Source organism: Sesamum indicum, unplaced genomic scaffold (genome assembly GCF_000512975.1).
Source record: "Sesamum indicum cultivar Zhongzhi No. 13 unplaced genomic scaffold, S_indicum_v1.0 scaffold00273, whole genome shotgun sequence".
NCBI lineage: Eukaryota > Viridiplantae > Streptophyta > Magnoliopsida > Lamiales > Pedaliaceae > Sesamum > Sesamum indicum.
This window is the reverse complement of record NW_011628167.1, coordinates 1,965-24,982: the sequence shown is the minus strand read 5'-3', so window position 1 is coordinate 24,982 and position 23,018 is coordinate 1,965. Positions and strand designations below refer to the sequence as shown.

At 35.9% G+C, this 23,018-nt stretch overlaps 2 protein-coding genes across 4 annotated transcripts; one reads left to right on the top strand and one right to left on the bottom strand.

Moving 5' to 3' along the window:
• Window positions 1-363: 363 nt before the first annotated feature.
• Window positions 364-9,487, bottom strand: LOC105180011. Of its 3 annotated transcripts, none has more exons than XM_011103675.2 (15): window positions 9,022-9,486; window positions 8,413-8,540; window positions 8,149-8,281; window positions 7,421-7,577; window positions 7,272-7,350; window positions 6,976-7,016; window positions 6,731-6,847; window positions 6,509-6,589; window positions 5,261-5,323; window positions 5,074-5,125; window positions 4,658-4,732; window positions 3,431-3,481; window positions 3,268-3,303; window positions 3,120-3,194; window positions 364-716 (listed from the first exon to the last, which is right to left on the bottom strand). In XM_011103675.2, exons 1-15 carry the CDS (start codon window positions 9,179-9,181, stop codon window positions 651-653), a joined length of 1,314 nt encoding a protein of 437 aa, XP_011101977.1. In that variant the 5' UTR covers window positions 9,182-9,486; the 3' UTR covers window positions 364-650. The 3 variants fall into 3 exon arrangements, with proteins under 3 accessions (XP_011101977.1, XP_011101978.1, XP_011101979.1); XM_011103676.2 differs by having other exon boundaries at window positions 3,431-3,478; window positions 9,022-9,479; XM_011103677.2 differs by lacking the exon at window positions 4,658-4,732 and having other exon boundaries at window positions 3,431-3,478; window positions 9,022-9,487.
• A 4,675-nt stretch (window positions 9,488-14,162) lies between these two features.
• LOC105180010 (ethanolamine-phosphate cytidylyltransferase) lies at window positions 14,163-20,623 on the top strand. The gene is made up of 10 exons (XM_011103674.2): window positions 14,163-14,541; window positions 15,319-15,554; window positions 15,878-16,059; window positions 16,918-16,989; window positions 17,260-17,327; window positions 18,701-18,821; window positions 19,876-19,941; window positions 20,018-20,140; window positions 20,265-20,356; window positions 20,446-20,623. The coding sequence occupies exons 1-9, from the start codon at window positions 14,198-14,200 to the stop codon at window positions 20,334-20,336; spliced, it is 1,284 nt and encodes a 427-aa protein (XP_011101976.1). The 5' UTR covers window positions 14,163-14,197; the 3' UTR covers window positions 20,337-20,356; window positions 20,446-20,623.
• The last annotated feature ends 2,395 nt before the right edge of the window (window positions 20,624-23,018 follow it).

Here is a 23,018-nt window from a genome sequence, read left to right as displayed (position 1 = left end):
ATGGAAAATTTCTAAGTCCAAAGCAAATTATTGAAAAATATAAAACATAGTAATAAAAACATTATAAATATTTAATTATTTAGTTATATGTTATAATAAGTATTTATTTGTATATAATTTTTAATTATTAATTTAAAGGTAGAGTAGAGAAATTGAGATTATATTTGACATAGATTTTTGTCTTATCCATGGGTACAAATGTAATTTCATATTTTATATTCGAATGTGTGCTAGTAAACAGCTAATTTGTCCGATTGTAGTAAATATACGATCAATTGATCATATCCTAACTCTCCCTATTTTAATCCTGATTTAATCTATACTATTCTTATCCGATCCTAGGTGGTAAACATGGCCTCAATGTACAGTGTCAATCCAGAGCCATTTAATACATACAACGTTTAGCCCGGAAACAACCGAAAGGCAGTTTAATTAATATATGATACAACACAAACAAAAGATTAAAGAAAAGGGGCGCAAGTACTGGTAGAAATTACAACTTTTTTGTAGGTCACTTACACCTTTTCTGTAGAACTGAAAATCAAGGAACCTGATTCACCAAACTTCTAATACCAGAGACAAATGAAACAAACGCAGGCACAACTTTGTGCATAAAGGTTTTTACAGAAACAACTGAGCAACCACAACTATTAATCAGCAGCATGCGTCGCGGACTCCGCAACAGGAGGAATACAGTCCACCTTGTATCGCATGACCTGTTCCAAACCGAGCAATCAGGATGACAAAGTTCTAGCTGCAGTCAATCATCCCCTCCAGGTACAGAGACAAGGGTACAGAACTCACAGTTGATATTCAGAAGCTTTTGCATTCACAGGTATCATTATCCTTTTCTTTTAGCAGGAGTATTATTAATATTGTTAAAGTAATTGGTTGCAGAAGTTCCAACTTTCTGGAACATGTTTTCCTAAGTGAAGTTTGAAGGTTGTTTGAATGTCATAGATACAAGGTTGCATCATAAACTATAGCTGGTAAATATTGGGTAAGTTGACAACATCGTTGGTGAAGTGATTATAGTCTTAATGAAGATCTAGGGAAAAACTGATGAAAAATATGAAATTCCAAGACCAATATCAAGAAATGGAGCAAAAACCAATGGTTACTACTGAAGAGACAAATTTATAATTTACACATAAAATCCAGGAATTGGACAAACGGGACGATTTACGAATAAAATCCAGAGACCACTGGACTTGGAAGACAAAGGAGATTTGGGAAGAAATGAATTAAAAGGAGAACTGTGTCATCTTACCATCTTAGAGAAGATAAATGGTACATATCAAAGACTTCTAGGTCAGGGGAAGTGATGTTCTCCCATATAGTGGTTAATGCTCACATAAGGAAGAATGATACAAGTTCCTTAAATATGACAGGAAGTGACAAATGGTCAGACGGGCTCTTTCCCGTGCACAAGGGGAGTGAAGCCATAAATTCACCAGAAAAAGGTGCTCAAAGGAGATTTGAAATAAGCATTCCTTCATTTTATGAAAGGGAAAATTTAATTAAAAAGCCCCATCACTACTTTAGTACCAGTACATAAAAAAACTGGAACAACTCACTTTGTTGGTGGTATAAAATTTTATTAAAAATTTTTGCTCTTAGATCAAAAAAGTTTATTCATATGGTTTCCAAACATCAAAACTCGTTAGCGGGGGAAAGAGAAATCTCAACGAAATATTTTTTTGCCAGAATTCAAGCTTAAGATGGGGTGAAAATGAGATTTTTATGTAGATTTGATATTGAGGCAAGCATAGTTGTTAATAGTGCATGGCGTGCCATAGCGCAAGGGTCCCTTGGAGCCATGGCGCATGCGCCCCGCGCTCATTTTTATAATATGGCATACATATACAGAAATAAATTATATATTTCATACATCAATATATATTCACATTAATAATGCACAAATAAGTAAATATAAACACTAGAAATAATTTTTAATCATCATATAATAAAAGAAACTTGCAAAATAATAAGTTTTAGAAAAACCAAAAGAGTTCAAAACATGCAAGATGATTGAACAAATCCTACATTTCTAATTTCATTTGTTTTGCAAGATAATTTGATTTTTTTGATTTATTTTCTAATAAATCAGCTGAAATAAAGGCTGGGCTTTTATTTACACTGGTGAAGCCCAGAGTTTGAGAAAAATTGGCCTTTGCCAATTTTTTTAAGCCCCAGCCCTCTATGGCATCGCCATAAGCAACTTAAAGCCATTTTTATAAAATGGCGCTGCGCCACGCACCATCGCATGCCATTAATAACTATGGAGGCAAGGAGTTTCTGTCTGATTGTTCAATTCCATGTTTCAATAAAATATATTTATCAACTATCGATTTGAAAAATAATTTCGAAAACTAAATACAAGTTACCTCCTATAATAAAAAATTCAAAGGGCAAGCCACATTAACAAGACTAAAACCATGAAATATCTTGTATGGAAAATGGAACAATTTTCCTTTCTTAATTGAATGACCAGTATACAAAAATGACTCATTCCATTTTTTAGTTCATAATTTTTATTTTCATGATATCATGGTAAGCATTGGATAATTTTGGAAAAAGATATTTTCTACTTCATTGTTTTTAGACTATTTTGTCAACGGAGAGGGTTTTTTGCAGGCAGTTCTACGAATTTGACCCCATTATTACCATGAGGATCATGGTACTACACAAGTTAACAATTCGCTAATCAACAATTATTTCATTGGGTTCGAACTTGTCACCTTAGCTCTAGAATCAATTGTAGGACCAAGCTTGAGTGGATATACTAAAAGCTATACCTGTTAGCAATGTTGCAGCTTAAATTTTAAATATATAAAAGCCAAAGCACCACATTTCAACTTCAACTTCGCCGCAAGAACTATTATTGACATAAGCAAAAGGTCCCCTCCAAATATTCCCAAGGAAATTAGAACTCTGACTATTAAAGAGAAGTAGCACCTTGGTGCCCATCTAACAACACAATTGCATTCCAAGCAAGCAAGCACAGAAACGCACACACAACAATCTAACAATCAGTAAACTGTATTAAGCAACTAATACTAACCATGACTTAGGTGGAACTTGGAGAATTTGATTTGACAAAAGTTTTATTTACCAACCTTCTTGAAAAATGACGAATACGAATTGTCCCAGATAAGCTTGTAACTTCCAGATACGCATGTGCAGAAGTTACCCTGACATTGAACTTAAATATTTGAAAATTCCACGTAACAGGACTACAGAGTATAAAGGAAAAGCAGTACTCACTTGGTCAGATTCATAACGCCGGTAAGGCAGGATCAGCTGGAGTTGAGCAACAAAAAGGACCAAAGATAAACCAGAAGTCAAAATCAAAGATAGATGGTGCAGAGAGAGGAAAGAATGAATCAGAATAAAGAAAGGGGATTCACCAACAACTCCAGTTACTTACAGTTTTTTTCCCGGAAAGATCTGTGCATTCCACACTGAATCCAATGTCCTGCTGGAAAGTTATTCAATTAGAAAGAACAATATTATGGATGCTCTAGCATAACTGAAACAAGGCCTCAATCTGTCTCATCTAATGAGCAAAAGCCTTTTGGTACCCGAATTAAAAAAAGGTGAAAAGTCTGTAAAATGTGATAAATCAGTTCCGGAATTTTATATAATTATAATGACACAAACAAAGTTTATTTAATCTACAAATATATCAAGAAAGATTACATGAATTTACGTGCAGTCTAGGGCAAGAGTATATTTGTCATTATAAATATTCTAGCAGAGGATATACACCAATTTGACATCAAGATCAAAGTGCACCTGGATAGGGAGCATTGTTTTGAAAATTTAAAATATATGTATATAAGACTTTAACTTTCATTTCTAAACATTTAAATGTTTAACAAAAAAGTAGAGTAATTCATTTTTTCTATAGTATTTTCTTATTCTACATCTTTATTTCCTAACTCCCAATTTTGCTAATAGTTAAGTTTATAATTTTATCTTACAAATTTTAATTTTATATCCATGTGGAATATATAGATGCTACAATAACACCTGTCACACATACACATTAGCCCCAAAACTAAATGATGCTGGCACATCCTTGCGGAGCAGAACTAGGGCAAGCAACACTTGTTGACCTGTTAAGCTACTCATAAATTTGACTTCCCTTTTAAACCCTTTACTTTTAAGCACCAATAGTACTTGCAGCAACAGTGTCAAGTATCTTGAAGGATTTACGAAATTGCATAGTACAAGGGAAACTACGCATCAGACTTGCAGTCAACATGGCCCAGTCAACATGCAAAATAGGGTATGATTCAACCATTCACGTAAAGAAACTAGTACTTAAATTTATAGAACAATGAAGAAAATCAAAGCATGCACCACCCAAATTTCTTGGTTTATATTGTGTCTTTGTTAATCCCTTTTGTACTATTTACCCTTGTGCAGAATTAAATAAAATCATAGCAATCATCTTCTTCTGCAATATGTTTTGGCTTTTAGCCTGTCGGTCCGTATAAACTGATGTAGTTGCAGGACAGTGTGTTGATTAGAGCCAACAATCAAGTATAGATGAATATACGGTTTCATAAAGGAGAAGAAACACTCTATTATCTGTCTTGACAGTACTGATGGCATCAGAAAGAATTAGCAAAAGTTCTAAAATGAATACCAGACTCATTTTGCCCTGTACCAGCGAGAAATCCCAAGCAATGTATGAATTTATTGATTCCACTGTTAAAGACACCTAAAAGGACAATAAAATCCACTCAGAGAGACAAGAAAATATAATCACTCCATTAATTGAAGGATACCTTGAATACCATTTCAGGCATAAAATAGACAGCTGAAGCACTAATTTATGCATGAGACTATACTTCAGTTTGTGCTGGGTAGTTTAGAGTATCAAATATGGTAAATAGAGCAGGATCGGGTATTAAGTTTCGAAAATTAAACTATAGGGAGCAAGAGAAAATATTAATCGTAAAGCTAAAAATATTGATATAGTAGTATGTACTGATGGAATATTGGATGCATTTGGCCGGTGACTCAGTATGAGACATATTTGATCTGTGCTAGAAAACAAACCTCATGAGTTTCCCCTGCTGGAATATTTATTTCCTTGTAATCATCATCTTTCCTGCAATTTTGGCATGTTAGTGGACCAAACACAAGAAAAGAAAAGTAACTTCCACCACACATACATATATAGTCACTGTCCTGCTCACATTAAAAAATTAAAAAACAAAATAAAATAAATCAATTCCGTGCAGACCTGGCAGCTAAGGTACCAGCATCCTCTGCAGTAATAAAAAAAGGGGAATTTGTGAAAACCTCCCTGTAAAACCAATATTCATATCAACGTATCACAAATTAACAAAAGTCAAATGTGAAAGAATCCCACATATATAAACCCCTCTTGTACTGCCAAATTCCCAGATACTTCTGAAAAAGAGAAAAGTTATCATTTTAATTCCACAAATACAGGTGAACTGCGAGCTAACAAGGGAGAGTCTCCCCAAGAGGACACCCAAATGGTTGAGGACCCAATATTTCATCCTTGAGGTGATTGGTTGACCTATTGGGCGCGTGTATGAGTGGGTGCATGCTTGGGTTAGAAAAAGGGGGGAGCTTCAGACTCAAATAAATACAAAATTACAAATAAAAGTAATATTTAAGAAGAAGAAACTTCATGCCACATATGGCATGTGCTATAAATATTCGGCAGAGTATTACTTTGCTCTCTATGTTGGTTCTTCTCATTGCTCCTTGTATTCTTCCAAGAACTTGCTCTGTTTTCATTTCCTTGAGTCTTATGTCAATTATTCACCTCCAACCCATTTAATCTATCTAGTTTAAGAAATCATGTTTGATAGACAATAAAACATATATTTCTCATCTAAGTGACTCAAATCACCTAGAGTATCATCGAGAAGGGAGCTATTCCCTTGTAAATTAACCATTTCCATTTTCAGAGCCTTCGGAACATCAAGAAAACAAGGTAATCATGAAAACTTCAATTAAACTACACACTTGCATCTCAACAATTGCCAATTTGTAAAGCTGAATGAGATGTAAAAGTTTAACTCAACTGTTGAAACGAATCCCTATGACCAAGCAAAAGATACATAAAATGGCACTATCTCTCCCATTATGCCAAAATTTAAAATAGAGAAGATAAAAGGGACTCCACAAACAGAATGCAGGGGAGAGCTTGGACAAGTATAGCAGTCGAACAAATGCAACTACAGCCCCTAGAATATAAGATCCGGGGACGCAAGTACCCGGCACTTGCTCCCAAGTCATATTATACCCAAGTGAGGCCTCGGAGCAAAGACAAAAAATAAATGAAAGAAAAGCAAAGAATGCAGTATCATTAAGCAGGTCATATTGAACCTACATACACTAAAACATAACTAATTAAATTCTTCCTCCCAATTCTGAGTGGGAAGGAAACCTAGAAAGTGCCAGATGGAAGATCTAAAATTGTGGTGTAAGCAAAACCAAGAGTGAGATGCAATACCGAATAAATGTGATAAATCTTTCAAACTCAGAAGTGTAGACATTAGCTGCTTCTTCCAAAATAGATAATTGGTTTTTCTGCCTGAGAATTTTACAAGTGCCACAGTAAAAATTGGGCCAAACAATGCAGCAGATCAGAGGAAAGGTTAGAATGTAGCATTATCGATTTCCAACTTATCATCAGCTGAAGAACTGAGAGCACAAGAATCTTAATAAGCCTCACAATTTTGTTGTTCCGAGACGTGCCCACAGCAGGGAGAGAAATAATCGAATATTATGCACCATTCTTGTCAGGCAATATAGAGGCGGTCCATATCGTTGTCGCTGCTCCTCCATGGGCCTGGTGATAAACTTGAGTTCAGAATAGAGAAGGCATGTAACACTATTTGTTTTACTGAACTTCCAAACAATTGGCTCGGTGATATTAGAATTTCTTTCTACAAGATTCTATTAGATGTAAGTGCATACCCTTGATCATCATTTATTTGCCGAATAAAATCCATCAAAACCTGCAACGCTTATCTTATTGTCAGATAAAGTAATTAAAGGAAAGGAAAAACTATCAACTTTTTTGTGAATATAGGATGAATGCCCAACTGATGTGTGGAGATAGTGACACAATAGGAAAGCCAAACAAGCACTGAGTTGACAATATCATATTCAAGTATCCATATGAGAGGGGAGGGAAGGACCACATACAACCAAGAAACTATAGAGAAAACGCATAAAGGCGAACAGCCCGTTGCAAGTCAATCAATACATACCTCTGGCACTCCAACTAAGTACTTCATCAGAGTCTTATAGACACCAGTTGCAGAACCAAGCTCTGCTAACTGCCTCCTTCTGCATAAAAATGAACAATTAAGTCAGTAATTTTGTTTATAGAGCCACAAAGACATTCATGAAATTCTACCGTTCCATCTGTTGTTTCCAGAGCAGAGCATATTTGTCACGTATGCTTCCACCAGAGCTAATTAAAGCATCAACTTCAGCCTGCTTGTTCCTCTCCGAGCGCTCTCTTTGTTGCCTGATTATTGAACCCCGAAAATCTTGAGGCATATAGGTCATAACTGCAATATATACACAAAATAACTTTCACTGACAGCCATGGCACTTCTCCAAATCTCTTCACTAGAAACACAAAAGATAGATAAGTTTAAAACAAAGAATCTGCAGAAGACAATCTGCTCCAGTCTACCCCGTATATGAGTATTACTTCACAAACTCCCCTAGTTAAGCAGAACATGCTCCTACTTCTAGTACTACATCTGAAATTTCCATTTGTATGCAACAACTTGTAGCATGTAAATGCCACGAGAACCGAGTAAATGGTAGTCAATAATGATCTCCACTTCTCTGAGAGTAATGAAGAAACAGGCATCGCCCAAAAATAGCGTTTCCGAAGGCTTTCAGAAATACTTTGACCACAATTAGAATTTGCTTGAGGCGAATGCTCATCAATCAAATTTATACACGTCTGACAGGTTCTTCCAGAAGGACTATTTGTGATTATGCAATATATCTTCGTGCAATGAAATATCCCCTTCATATACAACAATTGATTGCGATTCTTAAAGTAACTCATCGAACTTGCTTCATGGAAATCTATAATATATTGTTGATGCTCCAAGCATGCCTAACCTGTGTTGAATACAAATTCAGAATTTCTGGCCTGGAAATACGCCAAAGTCTTCAGTGTAGAATTAAACTTCTCTCGAAGCCGTTCAAGAACAGAAGCAAGTTCAGCATCTTCAGCAGTTGATTGTTGCTGAAGCTGTCATATGCAGAATTAGGGCCAACATGAGTGCTTATTCTTTTAGGCAAACCATGTTGAACCCAGCATCATACTTCTAAACAGAAATGGTCAATTACTTAAAAGTGCTGGTAATGAATTTTGTATCTCACCGCTCTGGGCCAATTAGGCACTTCCAACATGAAAAGGATCTCTTCTATTTGTTCTCGGTTCTTCCACATGTTTTCATCAACTTTATGAGGAGGTTGGCGCTCAGCTTCTTCTACCAATAACCTTTCTCCTGAAACAAGATTAAAGTGAAAAATAAGTAGAGAAAATCCTTTTTTTTTACATTGATGGTGATTTCCCAGGGGAAAATTAAAAAAATCCAAGATCAGCAATAATTAAAGAGAAAAACTCTAATATGCATCGAACTGAAAAATGCCTGTGTCCTTCGTAGAAAATTCAAAGTTGTAGACTTGATTTACACAGTGGCTTTTCACTTAATCGCCAAACGTGACGACATTAATCCGGCCTCTGTTGTACGGTCTGTTTGGGCCTTCGGACCGAAAGGGGATTGGTTATTTTTACTTTTTGTTTTAGTATTAAAGTTCGAAAGGGGCAGTCGGCAGAAAATCATTAACAAGAGATCCAGGCTTACCTCGAGGATCAAGAAAGTTAAATTTAACTTAGGCAAAAAGAGGGGATTGAAGAGAAACAACAAAAAAATTACGAGCTGATACGCAAAATTAGTGTAGAAAATGAATAAGAGAAAAGAAAACCTTGGGTAGGGGGAGAGTCCTTAAGAAGATCGGTAGCCATGACATAAATCCGATCGGAGAGACGGGAAACGTCAATGGATAGAGGAGGAAATGGATACTTATCGTAGTAAGAAGCCAGAAATGCCCTCGTTATGGGCACCAACCCTTCCGTCGATACCATTTCCTGAGTTTCTTTGGCGATGGATGAATCAACCCCCAAGTCCTTCAATAGGCAACTCAAAAGCTTTTTATTACTCCTCACTTCCCAACTTTTTCTTCGTAGACCAAGGAGCAATTGAAAGGTGGGGTGGCTTTGACGGCATCATTCTTTTGTTCCGCGGAGGTGCTCGCGCTTTTTTTGTATTTTGTTTTTATCCTTTTTTCCCCCCCTTCCCTTTACTACTCTTTTCTTGTTTGGTGTTTTCGCTTCAAGCTAAACCTCCCCTCCTATTTCTTCTTGCTTTTGAGTTCATGGATGAAGAAATTTGGATAAAGAAGTATACTATACTAAAGATGAGTTTCGTCAATTGGAGGTCAAAATCACTTTTCAACAGGAAGGTGAATATATTCCCTATGAATGTGGAATAGGAAGGTGATATATTGCAACAACATTGGGGTGTTGCTATTTGCAGGATACGTTCTAATTTGTTTATGAAAAGTGAAAGCATTTCATGTCGTAACTAACCTTTCATTTATAATTACCAATTACGTTAATGAAATCAATCAAAAATGTCAATTCCATTGTCTTATAATTTATTGTGTGTTCTTATTATTGGGACCATATTTAAAAATTGTATTTGGGGTATGGAATTGTATTGTGTTACTTAAAAATTTCTTCAATTGTACCGATGAGGGTGATTTATCTAAGGACTAATTTGCCCTTGAGCAAGGGCAAAGTGGACTGCCTGCATAGAAAATCTCTAAAAAGGCAAGAATCCCACTAAGTACTCCTGTAGCAAAAATGATGCAGCATCAACGCGATTGGGGAGCATGATCTGAGCACAATTGCTGCTTATCAGCATTTACCAAATATATTGTGGGACAATCTATAAATATGACGGGATATATTCATTAGAAGGTAATGTCCGCATATACTAAGAAAATCATTCTATCTACCCATTTTTTCCTAATATTAAGACTCTACCTTGAGCGTCGGAGTGTCTTCGTCGGGAACCAACTCGACTAGCCTAATCGCTTCTATGTTCTCAGGATTATAGGTCTGTTCAAGGAATTGATTATAGTCGTCGGGTGAGTTTGTGACAACTTTTCTTGGACGGATCAGTTGGCATCGTCTGTGGGAAGGAATTTTTGAAATATCCTGAGAATATGGAAGGAGATCTAGGGAGGAATATCCTTGGTTTGGAAACAACAATCGAGACTACTGAGCCGATCATTCAATTGACAAAAATGGAACTACAACAAATGATGGAGGAGGCCGGAAGAAACGCGATTGTGGCATACGAACGTAGAATAACGACGCCTATTGAAAGAGGAGTAACCAAAAGGAAATTGTTTGGAAAGAGAGAGCAAGAAAAAATATTTGGAACCAGTAGGAAAGACTTAGACCGGAGTAAACGCCCGCCATCAGAAGTGGGTTCGAGTAGTCGAGATAAGAGCCAAGGAAGGGGACCCGCTATCTCGCGCGTAGAGGTCGATAGTGTGCCGAAACAGATCGCCAAATTGGGAAAACAAATAGACGAGCTTAAAAAATGAGGAGAGATAGTATCTCAGCATAGAAATTCGCCTTTCTGCAACCAGATACTAACGGAGATCGTTAGCCCAAATTTCAGGATGCCAGACTTGCCAAAGTACGACGGAGCACGAGACCCGCTGGAGCATTTGGCCGCATTCGACATGGTAATGAACCTTTATGGGCAGTCGGGCCCAATTAACGCTAAACTGTTTGTCACAACTTTGACAGGTAAAGCCCAATAATGGTTCACTAATTTACCACCCGAAAGCATCGAATCTCATGAGCAATTGCTGTAGAAATTTACCTTTTATTTCGCCAGTAAGAGGAAACTGAAACGATAGGCAACGCATTTGTTCACTATAAAGCAACAAAACAACGAGACGTTGAAGAGCTTCACGGGAAGATTCAACAACGAGACACTTGAAGTACAGGATTTAAGAATCGACATGATGGTCAGCATCCTAATACATGGCTTGAGGAAAGGTGCATTCGCATCAGCTTTAGCAAGAGATCCCCCGTCTGACGTGGAACAACTTATGAATCTGGCTCAAAAGTATATTGACGAAGAGGAAATGAACGCCATGAAAGATGGCGAATGGAAGGTCGGCAATGACATAGGAAGAGATCGAGTGTAGCACCCCCTACTCGCTACATCTAATTATTACTATTTCATCCTTTCTTTAATCAGAACTCATTCTATAAGTAATTATCTTTCAACCCGTAAAATAAATTCTAATTTATCAGTATAATATATATATATATATATATACCACAAAAGATAATAGATACCACCAAAAATTTATATTTACCCTCACTAGATGTCCTCATGTACATAACCTCAAGAAAAATCATACCACAATTTAAAATACAAATCCCAATAAAAGACCAAAATATTTAACAATCCAACAACTAAAAACTCCGATTTCAGATGTCACAGCTGACCCACCTAATAAAGACGACGGCACAACTGAAAGTCCAATGTGGCTAGTCAATGTGATCTATCTGCTGAAAAGTACGTGGCAAGGAATGGGCTGCCTACTCAATAAGTATAGTCAATCAGTTTATATATATATATATATATACAAAGGCAATAATTCATGTACAAGCAGTCACATCGACTAACAACCATTCGTTATGATCATCTAACACGGATGGTGCAGGTCGGGAGCTAACCACTATGAAAATGAGTTGGGGTGTAAGTTTTAATACGATCTTTACGAAATTATCCCCAAATCATAAGGTATTTGATAATCTATATTTAAAAATATTTTTAAGTAACTTTGAGTTTGAACGCACTTAACAATATTAATTATAATTATTTTTTTATTGTTAATGCTGATAAGATTGAATCCCATGTTTTAAAGATTTAGTTGGGGTGAAGATACAAGGCTCCAAATAGGATTCCTTTCTTTTTCAATCAGTTAATTGCGCCTTGATTGGGGATGAATCCCTATCTATTCTCTAAGGTGGCAACAATTGTTTGTCCTATGTGGATTTCCATGATGCAACCACGTGGCTTCATGTTAACTTGGACTCTAGGTGGATCGAGTTGTATTGTTGGACCTTTTTTCATACCTGGGTCAAGGTTCTTCCAGGTTATTTTTCTTTAAGGGTGGACACTTGGATCGAGTATTTTGGACTATTGATCCGACTCGATCAAGTTAGAGTTTTCTTTGAATATTTTTTTTAAAAAAAAATTGAGTATCGAATAATAGTTACCTGATTTTTAAAATTCCGGTAGGGTTTCGGGTAGTACCCTGTTGTCCGAACTAACCTGATCGAGTATTTGCTACTTATTTTTCTTATCCTTTTGCCAGATTTTATTCTTTTTGTTCCCAATAAAAATCTATCATTCTATTATAAAACTTATATAATATTGTTATGAAACTTGTATAATATTACAACAATATGAGAATTAGAAGTGAGGGAGAAGAAGAGAGTATTCTTATATTATTTCACCATATCATCATTCAAAATAAAATAGCTTATTTATAGGCTCCAAAATTACAACCGAAAATCCCATATTTGATAAGGGGAGATAAATCAAGGAGTTGAGAATTTATGGACATGAAGATGAACATTCACAACCTTTTGAATTTCTTAAATTTCATAACACTTTCAAACTTTCTTGTATTTTCCTCTTATTCCCACAATTTATATTTCTATAAAACCCTAAAATGCTAGGGTTACTAAAACATTAAAATAGTATATTAAATATTCATAAATTTATAAATTTAAAATTAATTTTTAACAAATATAAAATATAAAATATTCTTTTTCCTCCATAAATAGATAAGAAGGCTGTCAAAACAACCTCTATCTTTGTGTGAGAAGCTAAACAACTTCTGTTTATCAAAAGGAGGCACATTTTTTTGCATCTTTATTATAAAAGTACATATATATTAAGAAAATCGAGTATCCGTAAATTTTGGGACGGGTAGCTACCCAAAATTTTGGATACTCGATCGGACGTGCACCCCTATTCGTACCGCTCTGTATGGGCTACTTGGGCGCGCCTGTCACTCAATTGCTAGATTAGAAGCATCACCCATAATATCATAACGTATTTAATATATGTGTAAATTTGAATTTATAATATTTAATTAATAAAATTAAAAAAAAATAATTAAAATTGATAATTAAGGTAATTTTTATCAGACATCTTGTTATGAAAAAGTATTAATGTTTATAAAGTACTAAAACATATGATTTGTCACATATGCAAGACACTTGAAAATATTACTAGCATTCAGTTCAAACTCTAGTTTTGTATAAATTTTATAATTTTATTTTAGAAATACGTCTCATTAGAAATAAAGGACTTAAAACATATAAAGTACTCAAGTTTTACATTTACAATCAATATGAAATAATTGACAATAGCATTAGCATTCAATACATATGAATAAAGGTAAGTGTCTCCACATAGATCGAAACAAAAAATATCATTATAAACGAAAATAATATGACATTACTTTTCTTTTGGTTTCAGTTATTTTAGTTTTCCTCTCATCTCCTCGTTAAATTTGAAGTTCAAACATACTATAAGAAAGTATTTTTTGTATTTTTAAAACGATGCAATCTTATGTTTTATTTTTCTAATAATTTTTCTCAAAATTCATAGAAAAACACAATCCATGGTCTTTCTAATAATAAGTTTCATATATATTATGTATTCTACGGATTAGGTGGTTGATCATTATTTTAAACTCACCAGTATAATACTATAATACAATAATACATTTATTTTATTATTAATGGAAATGGAATCGGGATTTGGAATAACATCTGCTAGTGAAGCTGTACCGCTCCTCAACCAACACTGATGTCGCTCTTGGGCCAAACCAGGATTTGAACTTGTCCATCCCATAAGACCCAACCCACAAACAGAGCCTGGGCCGAGATGGGAAGGCCAGTTGTAGAATTACGAGAATAATTTTCTTTACCACCTACAAGAATCCATCATAAGTAGCGGGTATCTTAATTCTAAAGGTATTATGGTTAATGTTGTTAATTAGTTGGAGCATTTGGATGCGCGGAGGAGAAAAGAAGATGGGTGCGGAAGGGGAGAACGCCCAACACAGCTCACGGATCATGGTGTCATGGGTAATCGGGGGGCTGCTAATAGGGGTGTCATTGCTGGGTTTCCGTTTTGCTTTGCCGAAGAATAAGAAGAAGAAAAGGCCGATAAGGGTTTACATGGATGGGTGTTTCGACATGATGCATTACGGCCACTGTAACGCCCTGCGCCAGGCTCGAGCTCTAGGCGACCAATTGGTCGTAGGCGTTGTTAGTGATGCCGAAATCACTGTCAACAAAGGCCCTCCAGTTACTCCTCTTAACGAGAGGTCCGAGCTCTTCTCTTTCCATTTTCCCTTTTAGTATGCGGTGGACGTAAATTTAGATGATTGATCTTATTCCTGTTTCCACAGCGCTATATGTCACAAAATTTCACATTGCTTGATTGGTTTAACCTCGTGGTTATTAAATACATGACTGCCATGTGCTTTGGTTGGCTTGGTATCCTGCATCAGCCAAGCACTTAACCTGACTTTATATGTTCATACTCTAGATGCCAGTGTTTGCTGGTTCAAACACAAGCCTGATTTTTGACGATTTTGGATTCTAAAGAAAAAATCCGTTTGACACTGAATTTACTCTCTAGTTTTGTTTTTATCTTTATTTTTCCCCAACATTGGCGCAACTCAAAAGAAGGTAGCACGGCCAATCATAATGTTGTTGGTTTTTGAGGTGGCCACCTATGCAAGTCTAATTCTTAACTCTGCAGCACGGTTGGTTGAACTTTATACACATTGACTTGATTAAATAGGCTTTACAGATAAGCCTCAAGAAGAGGAAGGTGTATCCATCCTTCCTGCCACATAGTTATCGTTCGTTATTATTTTTGTTTGTTATTATTATAATATTATCAATTGATTGTTATTCTGATTCATCTATGTGTTATTCATATACATTCATAAAAGGTTACCTTTCTTTAGATGTTAATTTTTTTAACATATTAACTTTATTGAGTATTAGTTGCTTTGTCAATTCACTGGGTATTCTGCAAAAACCATTTCCCGAACAACTACAGTATGAGCTTTGTGCTGTTATTTCTGTCGCAGGATGATCATGGTTAGTGCTGTTAAATGGGTGGACGAAGTCATTCCTGATGCACCCTATGCTATCACGGAAGATTTCATGAGAAAATTATTTGATGAGTACAACATTGATTACATTATTCATGGGGATGATCCCTGCATTCTTCCAGATGGGACTGACGCATATGCCCTTGCTAAGAAAGTTGGCCGTTATAAGCAGATTAAACGTACTGAAGGGGTATCTAGCACTGATATTGTTGGTTTGTACTTGCAACTTCTTGTTTATTTAACTGCTTGATATGGAAAATTCCTCCTCACCTTTGTCGCATTTGTTTTTGGATTTGGATACACATTACATGTCATGATTTTTCAAGAGAATGTATTGATGATAAATGTCCCGCCTTGGCGCCTTGCCACCAAGAATCAACCATCAGCACATGAGTTCAGAACTACAATTATATGTTTATCAATTTAGCTGGTCACTTATTAAAACTGAAGTTCTTACCGGTATAGGATTGAAACCTGCTGTTGCTTTCTTGTTGTCTGGAAATTAAGATATTGGCTTGTTGATTCTGTCTCATAGGGCGTATGCTTCTTTGTGTGAGAGAGAGGTCAACCGGGGATAGCCATAACCACTCATCTTTGCAACGACAATTCAGCCATGGTCACAGCCACAAATCTGAAGATGGTGGCTCTGGTAGTGGAACACGAATATCTCATTTTCTGCCTACATCTCGTAGGATTGTCCAATTCTCCAATGGCAAGGTGTATATGTTGCTCTTGAGCATCCTCTAGGCTATGTTTTTGAAATTTAATGCACTCTGGCGGTGTCCAATTTGGACTTACTGATTACGTTGATTTGAGATATTTTCATTCAGTTTATCTCTTTTGCCGTCCTCCTTGTGCATGTATGTTTGAATTTTTGTCTGTGTGCGTGTTGAATATGGGCAGATGGGTGAATTCTCTGTTGTTTGTCTATGATCTTTTGATACACACATATGCTTTCACATTATGCATTTGCATCTCTACCTTCTCTTAGCATCTAAGCAGCTAATGTTTTATTATGATTGCTTATTTTCTGACCTGGCACATTTTGCTGAAGCGGGACCAAGGAAATATTGTATGCATGAGCAATTAATGCCTTTTGTCATTATTGCATGAACTAAGCCATCTAAACATATGTGATATCCGAACTATTAATTCACGGTTGGTCTCTCACTGATTTGACGTGAGCTCAGAAACCTGGTTGGCTGGACATTTTAGCTTAAATGGTCTATTTACTGGCATAAGTTATCAACATTCTTATATATGTTACTTGGGAAATATTTTGTCAAGAAGTCTTGGACAATAGAAGTCTAAGCTCCAACCAATTAAGGAAAGAATAGGCACCAATTGGGCATATCTAATTGGAGAGGAAAGATCTATTTCTGAACTTGTTCAAATCTGATCGAAACCATGCTCTAACTTTTTTATTTCGGATTTCTTTTATTTTTCTTTTTCATTTTTTTTTTGTGTGTGTGTTGTTGTGGAACCTCCTGTACTCTAATTTGTCATTTACTTCAATGTCGTCAATAATTATATATTCATATTATAGTTTCATATATGATTTTTCTCCTCTTTTAGGGGCCTGGACCAGATGCTCGCATAATTTATATAGATGGTGCATTTGATCTTTTCCATGCTGGTCATGTTGAGGTGAGTGAGGAGTCTATACTGTTTTAATTAATTGAAATGATTTTGACTGTAAATCAGTTGGCCTCATTTTCAGATTTTAATGTTTGCAGCTTATGGTTGTTTGTTTCATGTACTGTTGGTTATATCCATTTCCTTAATCATTCTTTTCGGTTCGTCGTAATCTCTAGCATGACATTTCATTAATATTAGCAATGATAGAAGTGCTACTGTGCCCCCCCTATTTCTGTTTGTCTACTCTATCTCCCAATCTCATTTTTTTGGTATATGCAGATTCTCAGGCTTGCCCGAGGACTAGGTGATTTTCTTCTTGTTGGTATCCACACTGATCAAACTGTCAGGTATGCTTGCCATTTTCGTCATTCTCTCATTACCTTCCTTTGGCACAAGTTCCACCTTTTTGCCTCTGATCAGTTCCTCTGAATTGATGACGATCTATGCATTAAAAGTGACTCTGGTATATTCCTGATCAACAGCATCCCTGGGGTGGATCAATCTTTTAAGTTAGGTTATTGTAGATTTCACATTGATACGGTTAAGTAACATTTCACCCTGATGACCTTCCACCCTCATGACATTCTCTTGTCTGTTTTATCATTCTCTCCAAACTGATGATTTATGCATCAAAACCTGACCAAGCTATTCTATTATTTCTGACTGTTCTGTCATCCTGGCTATATTCCGTTTGCTGTCTCTAATCGATCAACACCACATCTGAGGTGAACGAATCTTTAGAATAGGTTATTATGGATTTAAGATTGATACAGTTAATTTCTCCCAAATGACCTACTGTCCCTCATGATATTCACTTATCTGTTTCATCACATTCACTAAGCTGATGAATTACCCATCAACACCACACCAAGCTATTTTGTTATTCCTGACAGTACCATCATCCCATTTATGTCCAAAAGTGGGCTTTATGTAATGTACTGCATTCATTCTGTAAGTGGAATGCATGGTTTTAGCAGTTACACATGTTATCTTGGCCAAATTGCTTCTTTGAACATAACCTTGTCCCTATTTTTTGTGGGGGGTTTGGGGGGGATCGTGCAGCTTGTCAATCTGTTCTCCTGCAACTCACTCAGCATCAAAGTTGAGTGTTAAACTTTCCGACAAGGTTTTGAACCCCAGCCCATCATTTCTATTAAATTATGATTATTCTATTAAGTTTAACTATTTTATGTTATTTCTAAAAATAAAATCCTAATTTCACTTCTCAGTTCAGTTTTGCTAATTCTATTAGATTATTTATGATGATTTAGTGTATCTGATTTTAAATTTAAAAATGTGTAATATTATTTCTTGTATTTGATCTAATTAGTTTGTTTTTAAATTTATTTTATTATATTATATATGCTATTGAACTATTAATGTCAAAGAACATCACTGGTTTGATTACAATTGACTCAATGGTTGAAAATCAGTGACTTGTAACCTACTTAATTTTCCGATTTGATGAACAGTCTGAGAACATTGCTTTGTGAGTTCAGATTTGACTTCTCATCTGTAATTGCTGACACTTGCTTTACTGCTCCCATGACTGTATTGGTTTTGATATACAGTTGATACATTGTGCACAAAGTAATTAAAAGTAATGATTATTCCTTATCCTATTGTGTGATGTTGATAGTTTCTTTTGAAATGTTAACACTCCTTTTACTGCAACTTGAAGAAAATATTAAATATTTGGAATATGATGTCTCTTTTGCAGTGCAAATAGAGGAGCACACCGTCCTATTATGAATCTCCACGAAAGGAGCTTAAGTGTTTTGGCTTGCCGATATGCAGATGAGGTCATAATAGGTGCCCCATGGGAGGTGTCGAAGGATATGGTGAGTGTGAATTCTCAAGATTTTGCTAGTTACTTTTCCATGAAAGTATCTTGCTCTCCTATGCTGCATGATGATTTTAACGTTTATGAGAGACGAAAGAGAGTTCACTAAAGAAACCACTTATGGTTGCTAAATGTATGACATGTGACATATTTAAATAGTTTACAGCGTGGGTTTATTGTAAGTAATATCACTTCAGAATGAGTAAATAGTCTGCATTTGCTTTTATAACTTGGCACTACTAATTATCCTCTTGTTAGAACCTAACTGAATAGTGAGAGCAAAGTTGCTGCGAAATGTCTACCTTGTTGTTGTTGGGTTTTCCTTTTCTTGTCTTGAGTTCATATGTTCTGATGTAAGTGAAGTCCCAAAAGGCATTCTAATGTTGGACTTGGGTGAAATGGGAAAATCACACATTTAAACATTGTTGGCCTATCTGCTTCTTTGAGTTATTGCACATGCTTCAGGAAGAACAGACTACATCCAAAGAATGTAGTGTGTGAACACCAAGGACATGCCCACAGGTGGCCTGAAGATCATAAGCATCAACTATTGGGTGTACCAAGTTGTATGATGGCATTTAACTTCAGTTGCATCCTTTGCATTGTACTAATTCAGTATGAGGCTATGAGCGTATCCATCTGCATGCATGCAGCATCTTATGTTGATTCTTTTGAAGTATGAATGATGATATATGCGGATGGAAGTGATGCAAATAGCAATAAGGTCATGCTTGATCTAACACATATGCTGTTGATTTATGTCAGTATGTTGCCTCTTGCTTTGTACAAGATTGAGTTTTTTGATGCATGGTTTTCATGTCATGGATTCTTCTGCTAAGAAATGCTTTAATAAGTTGCAACAGTTTTTCTTAATCAAAATGCCTTTTCAAACAGTTCAGTATAGATGGACATTATGAACTTTTTATATTTATTTTTTTTTTTTTGGGGGGGGGGGGGGGGGGGGGGCTAAGTTTAGTAATTTTCAGCTGATGGATGATCAGTTAATCTCACTTCTTTAGATTTCTGTGTCATTTGAAACTTTGCTACTGCAGATAACAACGTTCAATATCTCTTTGGTTGTGCATGGCACCGTGGCTGAGGATAATGATTTTCAGAAGGTATACTTGTTTTAGATTTAATTTTTATGGGAACGGTATCCATGAGTCACCTAACAGTCATTTGCTGAATCTGTAGGAGAAGCGGAATCCATATGCTGTACCCATCAGCATGGGTATTTTTAAGCTGCTGGAAAGTCCTCTGGACATTACAACTAGCACGATAATCAGGAGGATTGTCTCAAACCATGAGGCCTACCAGGTTTTACTCACTGTTTTAAGAGTTGAAAGAGCTTTAGGGAATTGTGTAGTCTTCACACATATCTCCATTGAGTTTGTTTAAGATAAAACTGGACTGAACCTCTCTCTGCTTTGCTGTTTGACAGAAACGAAATGACAAAAAGGCTCAAAGTGAAAAGAAGTATTATGAAGAAAAAACTTATGTGTCGGGTGATTGACTGATTCCAGAATATTGGAGGTAAACTTGTGAAACCTTTGAATTGCTGCCACTTGCAGTTTACTTTGGCAGGGGGTTATGGATCTAATTTTACTATTTTCATATTGCAGATGAGTTGGATACTCGATCATTTACGAGGCTGTGGACACTTTATAGGCAATTAAGAGGGACGTCTCAATAGTACAATTTTCTGTATTTTGCTGACTTGAATTTTTGCTAGAAGTTGTAGAACGAAAAAATATTTAAGCACTACCATGAAAGCAGATTGACTGCGTATTGAACTTTTCATATAGTGCACGTGCGATTGTATAATCAAATAGGCAGCATTAGTTTGCATAAAAGGTAGGACAAGATAAAAGATTAAATGTCCCTCTGGGGAAAGTGTACCCTATTTTCCTCCAAAATGGGAAAATTTTTAGTCATATGCAATGAGCAATTTCAAAACTCTTGATGAATAATGCATTGAAATTATGCAATTTTGAAATATTTGGTGAAAAATGCCATATGAATTATTCGTTTTGAGAATACAAATCACTTGTTTATAGGAACAAACTCCTAGTTTTATCGAAGGTGTAATTGATTTTACTTGAACACAATTAAAGAGATCCGACTTAACATTTTATGTTATAGATTTACATAATTTGCCACTTAAGCATTTTGTCTTCATTTTACTATTTATTAGTGGAGTAACTATCAACAAGCCATGAAGGAGTAACTTAGAGTTCACGAGTATAGATAGTTATTCGTTCCTTAAAGTGCAATCTATCTATACTCGTTCATTAAGGTCGAGGGACTCAAAGCCGGTCACTGATTTGTCACGCGTGCTTGCCTAAATAACCTCATACCCCCAACAGTTGTATGGACATCTAAGGTTAATATAGAAAATTTAAATACTCTACTGAACACACAATGCCAAATGCCAACTTATGTATCTATGTTGTTGCTCTCTCTCCCTCTTCTTCTAACAGAGAAAGTGATCAATGTTCCTATATGTTTCCCCTTTGTCAACTTCTCCCTTATTTGAAAATCTAAAAAGTTGAAAAGCCATTGTATTTTCATTTGTACATTTCAAAACCCAAAAGTCTGCTTTGATTTCTATAAAATATCCAAGTTCTCACTATTCTAATTTGAAAAGAACAGGTACATGAATTTTTTAAGCCTCCGAGAATACAATGAATGCAAATTGAGAAGAATATCTCTTTCGAGAACAATACTCCAACCTCTTGGCAGATTTGCTCCTAATTTATTCAATATGTTGGATTTGTTTCAAGGATTTGCTTTTGCAGAACTTTTTAACATCATGTACTTAAAATTTTGTACAAATTTTACAAAAAATCGTATCATGTCATGTTATTGACATTTGACTTGTACAGGTGTATCACAATAAAGTTTGTTGGAGAATCATTATCATACAAAACACAACTTATTTATTTGTGAACTTCATTAATGAAACATCACATACTAAAATATGAACGATTGTCTACATGCCAATTTGATTCATTTATTTCTTGAATGTTGTGCATTTGTATTGAAAAAATCATCATAATTTAATACGTCATTTTTCAAGTGTTCTCATAACTGAAAAAACTTACATTCAATCATCAAAATGTGATAAATTCATCAATTTATAGGGAAAAGGTCAGATGAATTGCTTTTTGAAAATTATAAAAACTGCTTTGTTATTAAAAAAAAACAAATGAATTGCGATTTTCGGAGGAATTCTGAAGCATTTATCCAAAAGCAATTAAATGAATGCATCTCAAAAACTACCAATTATTAGGTAGGTTCTTTATACAAAATTTTGGACACAAAAGTTTGTGCACTAGAATCTGATGTCTCTTTTGCAGTGCAAATAGAGGAGCACACCATCCTATTATGAATCTCCACGAAAGGAGCTTAAGTGTTTGGGTTTAGGGTTTAGGGTTTAGGATTTTTTTTTTAAATTACACCCGAAGGTGGGGGAAGCTTGTCGGGGTCCCCATCCCTTCTTCATTAAAAATAAAGCACAGTCAGAATTACAACATAAACGCAACAAAAGATAAATCGAGGAGTACTACTCCTTTACATTGTGACTCGACATCAAGTTTTTTGTTTCTTCCATTTTTTCTTGATTCTATCTGTCTTAATTCTTGGACCGCACGAGTCACTCCTCTGTTTCATAACTCGGGTTTTCTCCTCCGTGTGCCTGACCAGGTACTCTGGTATCTCGTCTACGCGAAATTGATTCCTAGGCAGTCTGGCCGGAGAGGCCAGTTCCTGTAGCAGCTGCTCTGCCGAATCTGTATCGATAGGGTTGCGATTGGTCGAGCAAATCGGATGGCAGATCTTTAATGGTTTGGCACTACTGACCAAACTCTCGCCCTCATCTTGATTCTGTTGGAGAAGCATGGTAGCATTTCCCACTTGTATCCAATTTCCTCAGCCATTCTATTTTTTGAATTCTCCTCACCCATTTTTCCCTCCTCACATGTGGTGTTAGCGATATCAACAGAAACAATATTTTCATCCACACTAGCCATAGAATCAGTTTTGTGTTCAGTGTGGTACATGGGGTCCTTTGCAGGCTGGTCCATCATCTTTGAGCTCTCACCAGTTTTCTTTGCTACTGCTTTGTCCCGCCCGACCTCTTCACCAACCTTCTTTCCAGCACGATTGCTCGGCTTCTTGGGGGGTGGTTTGGGGT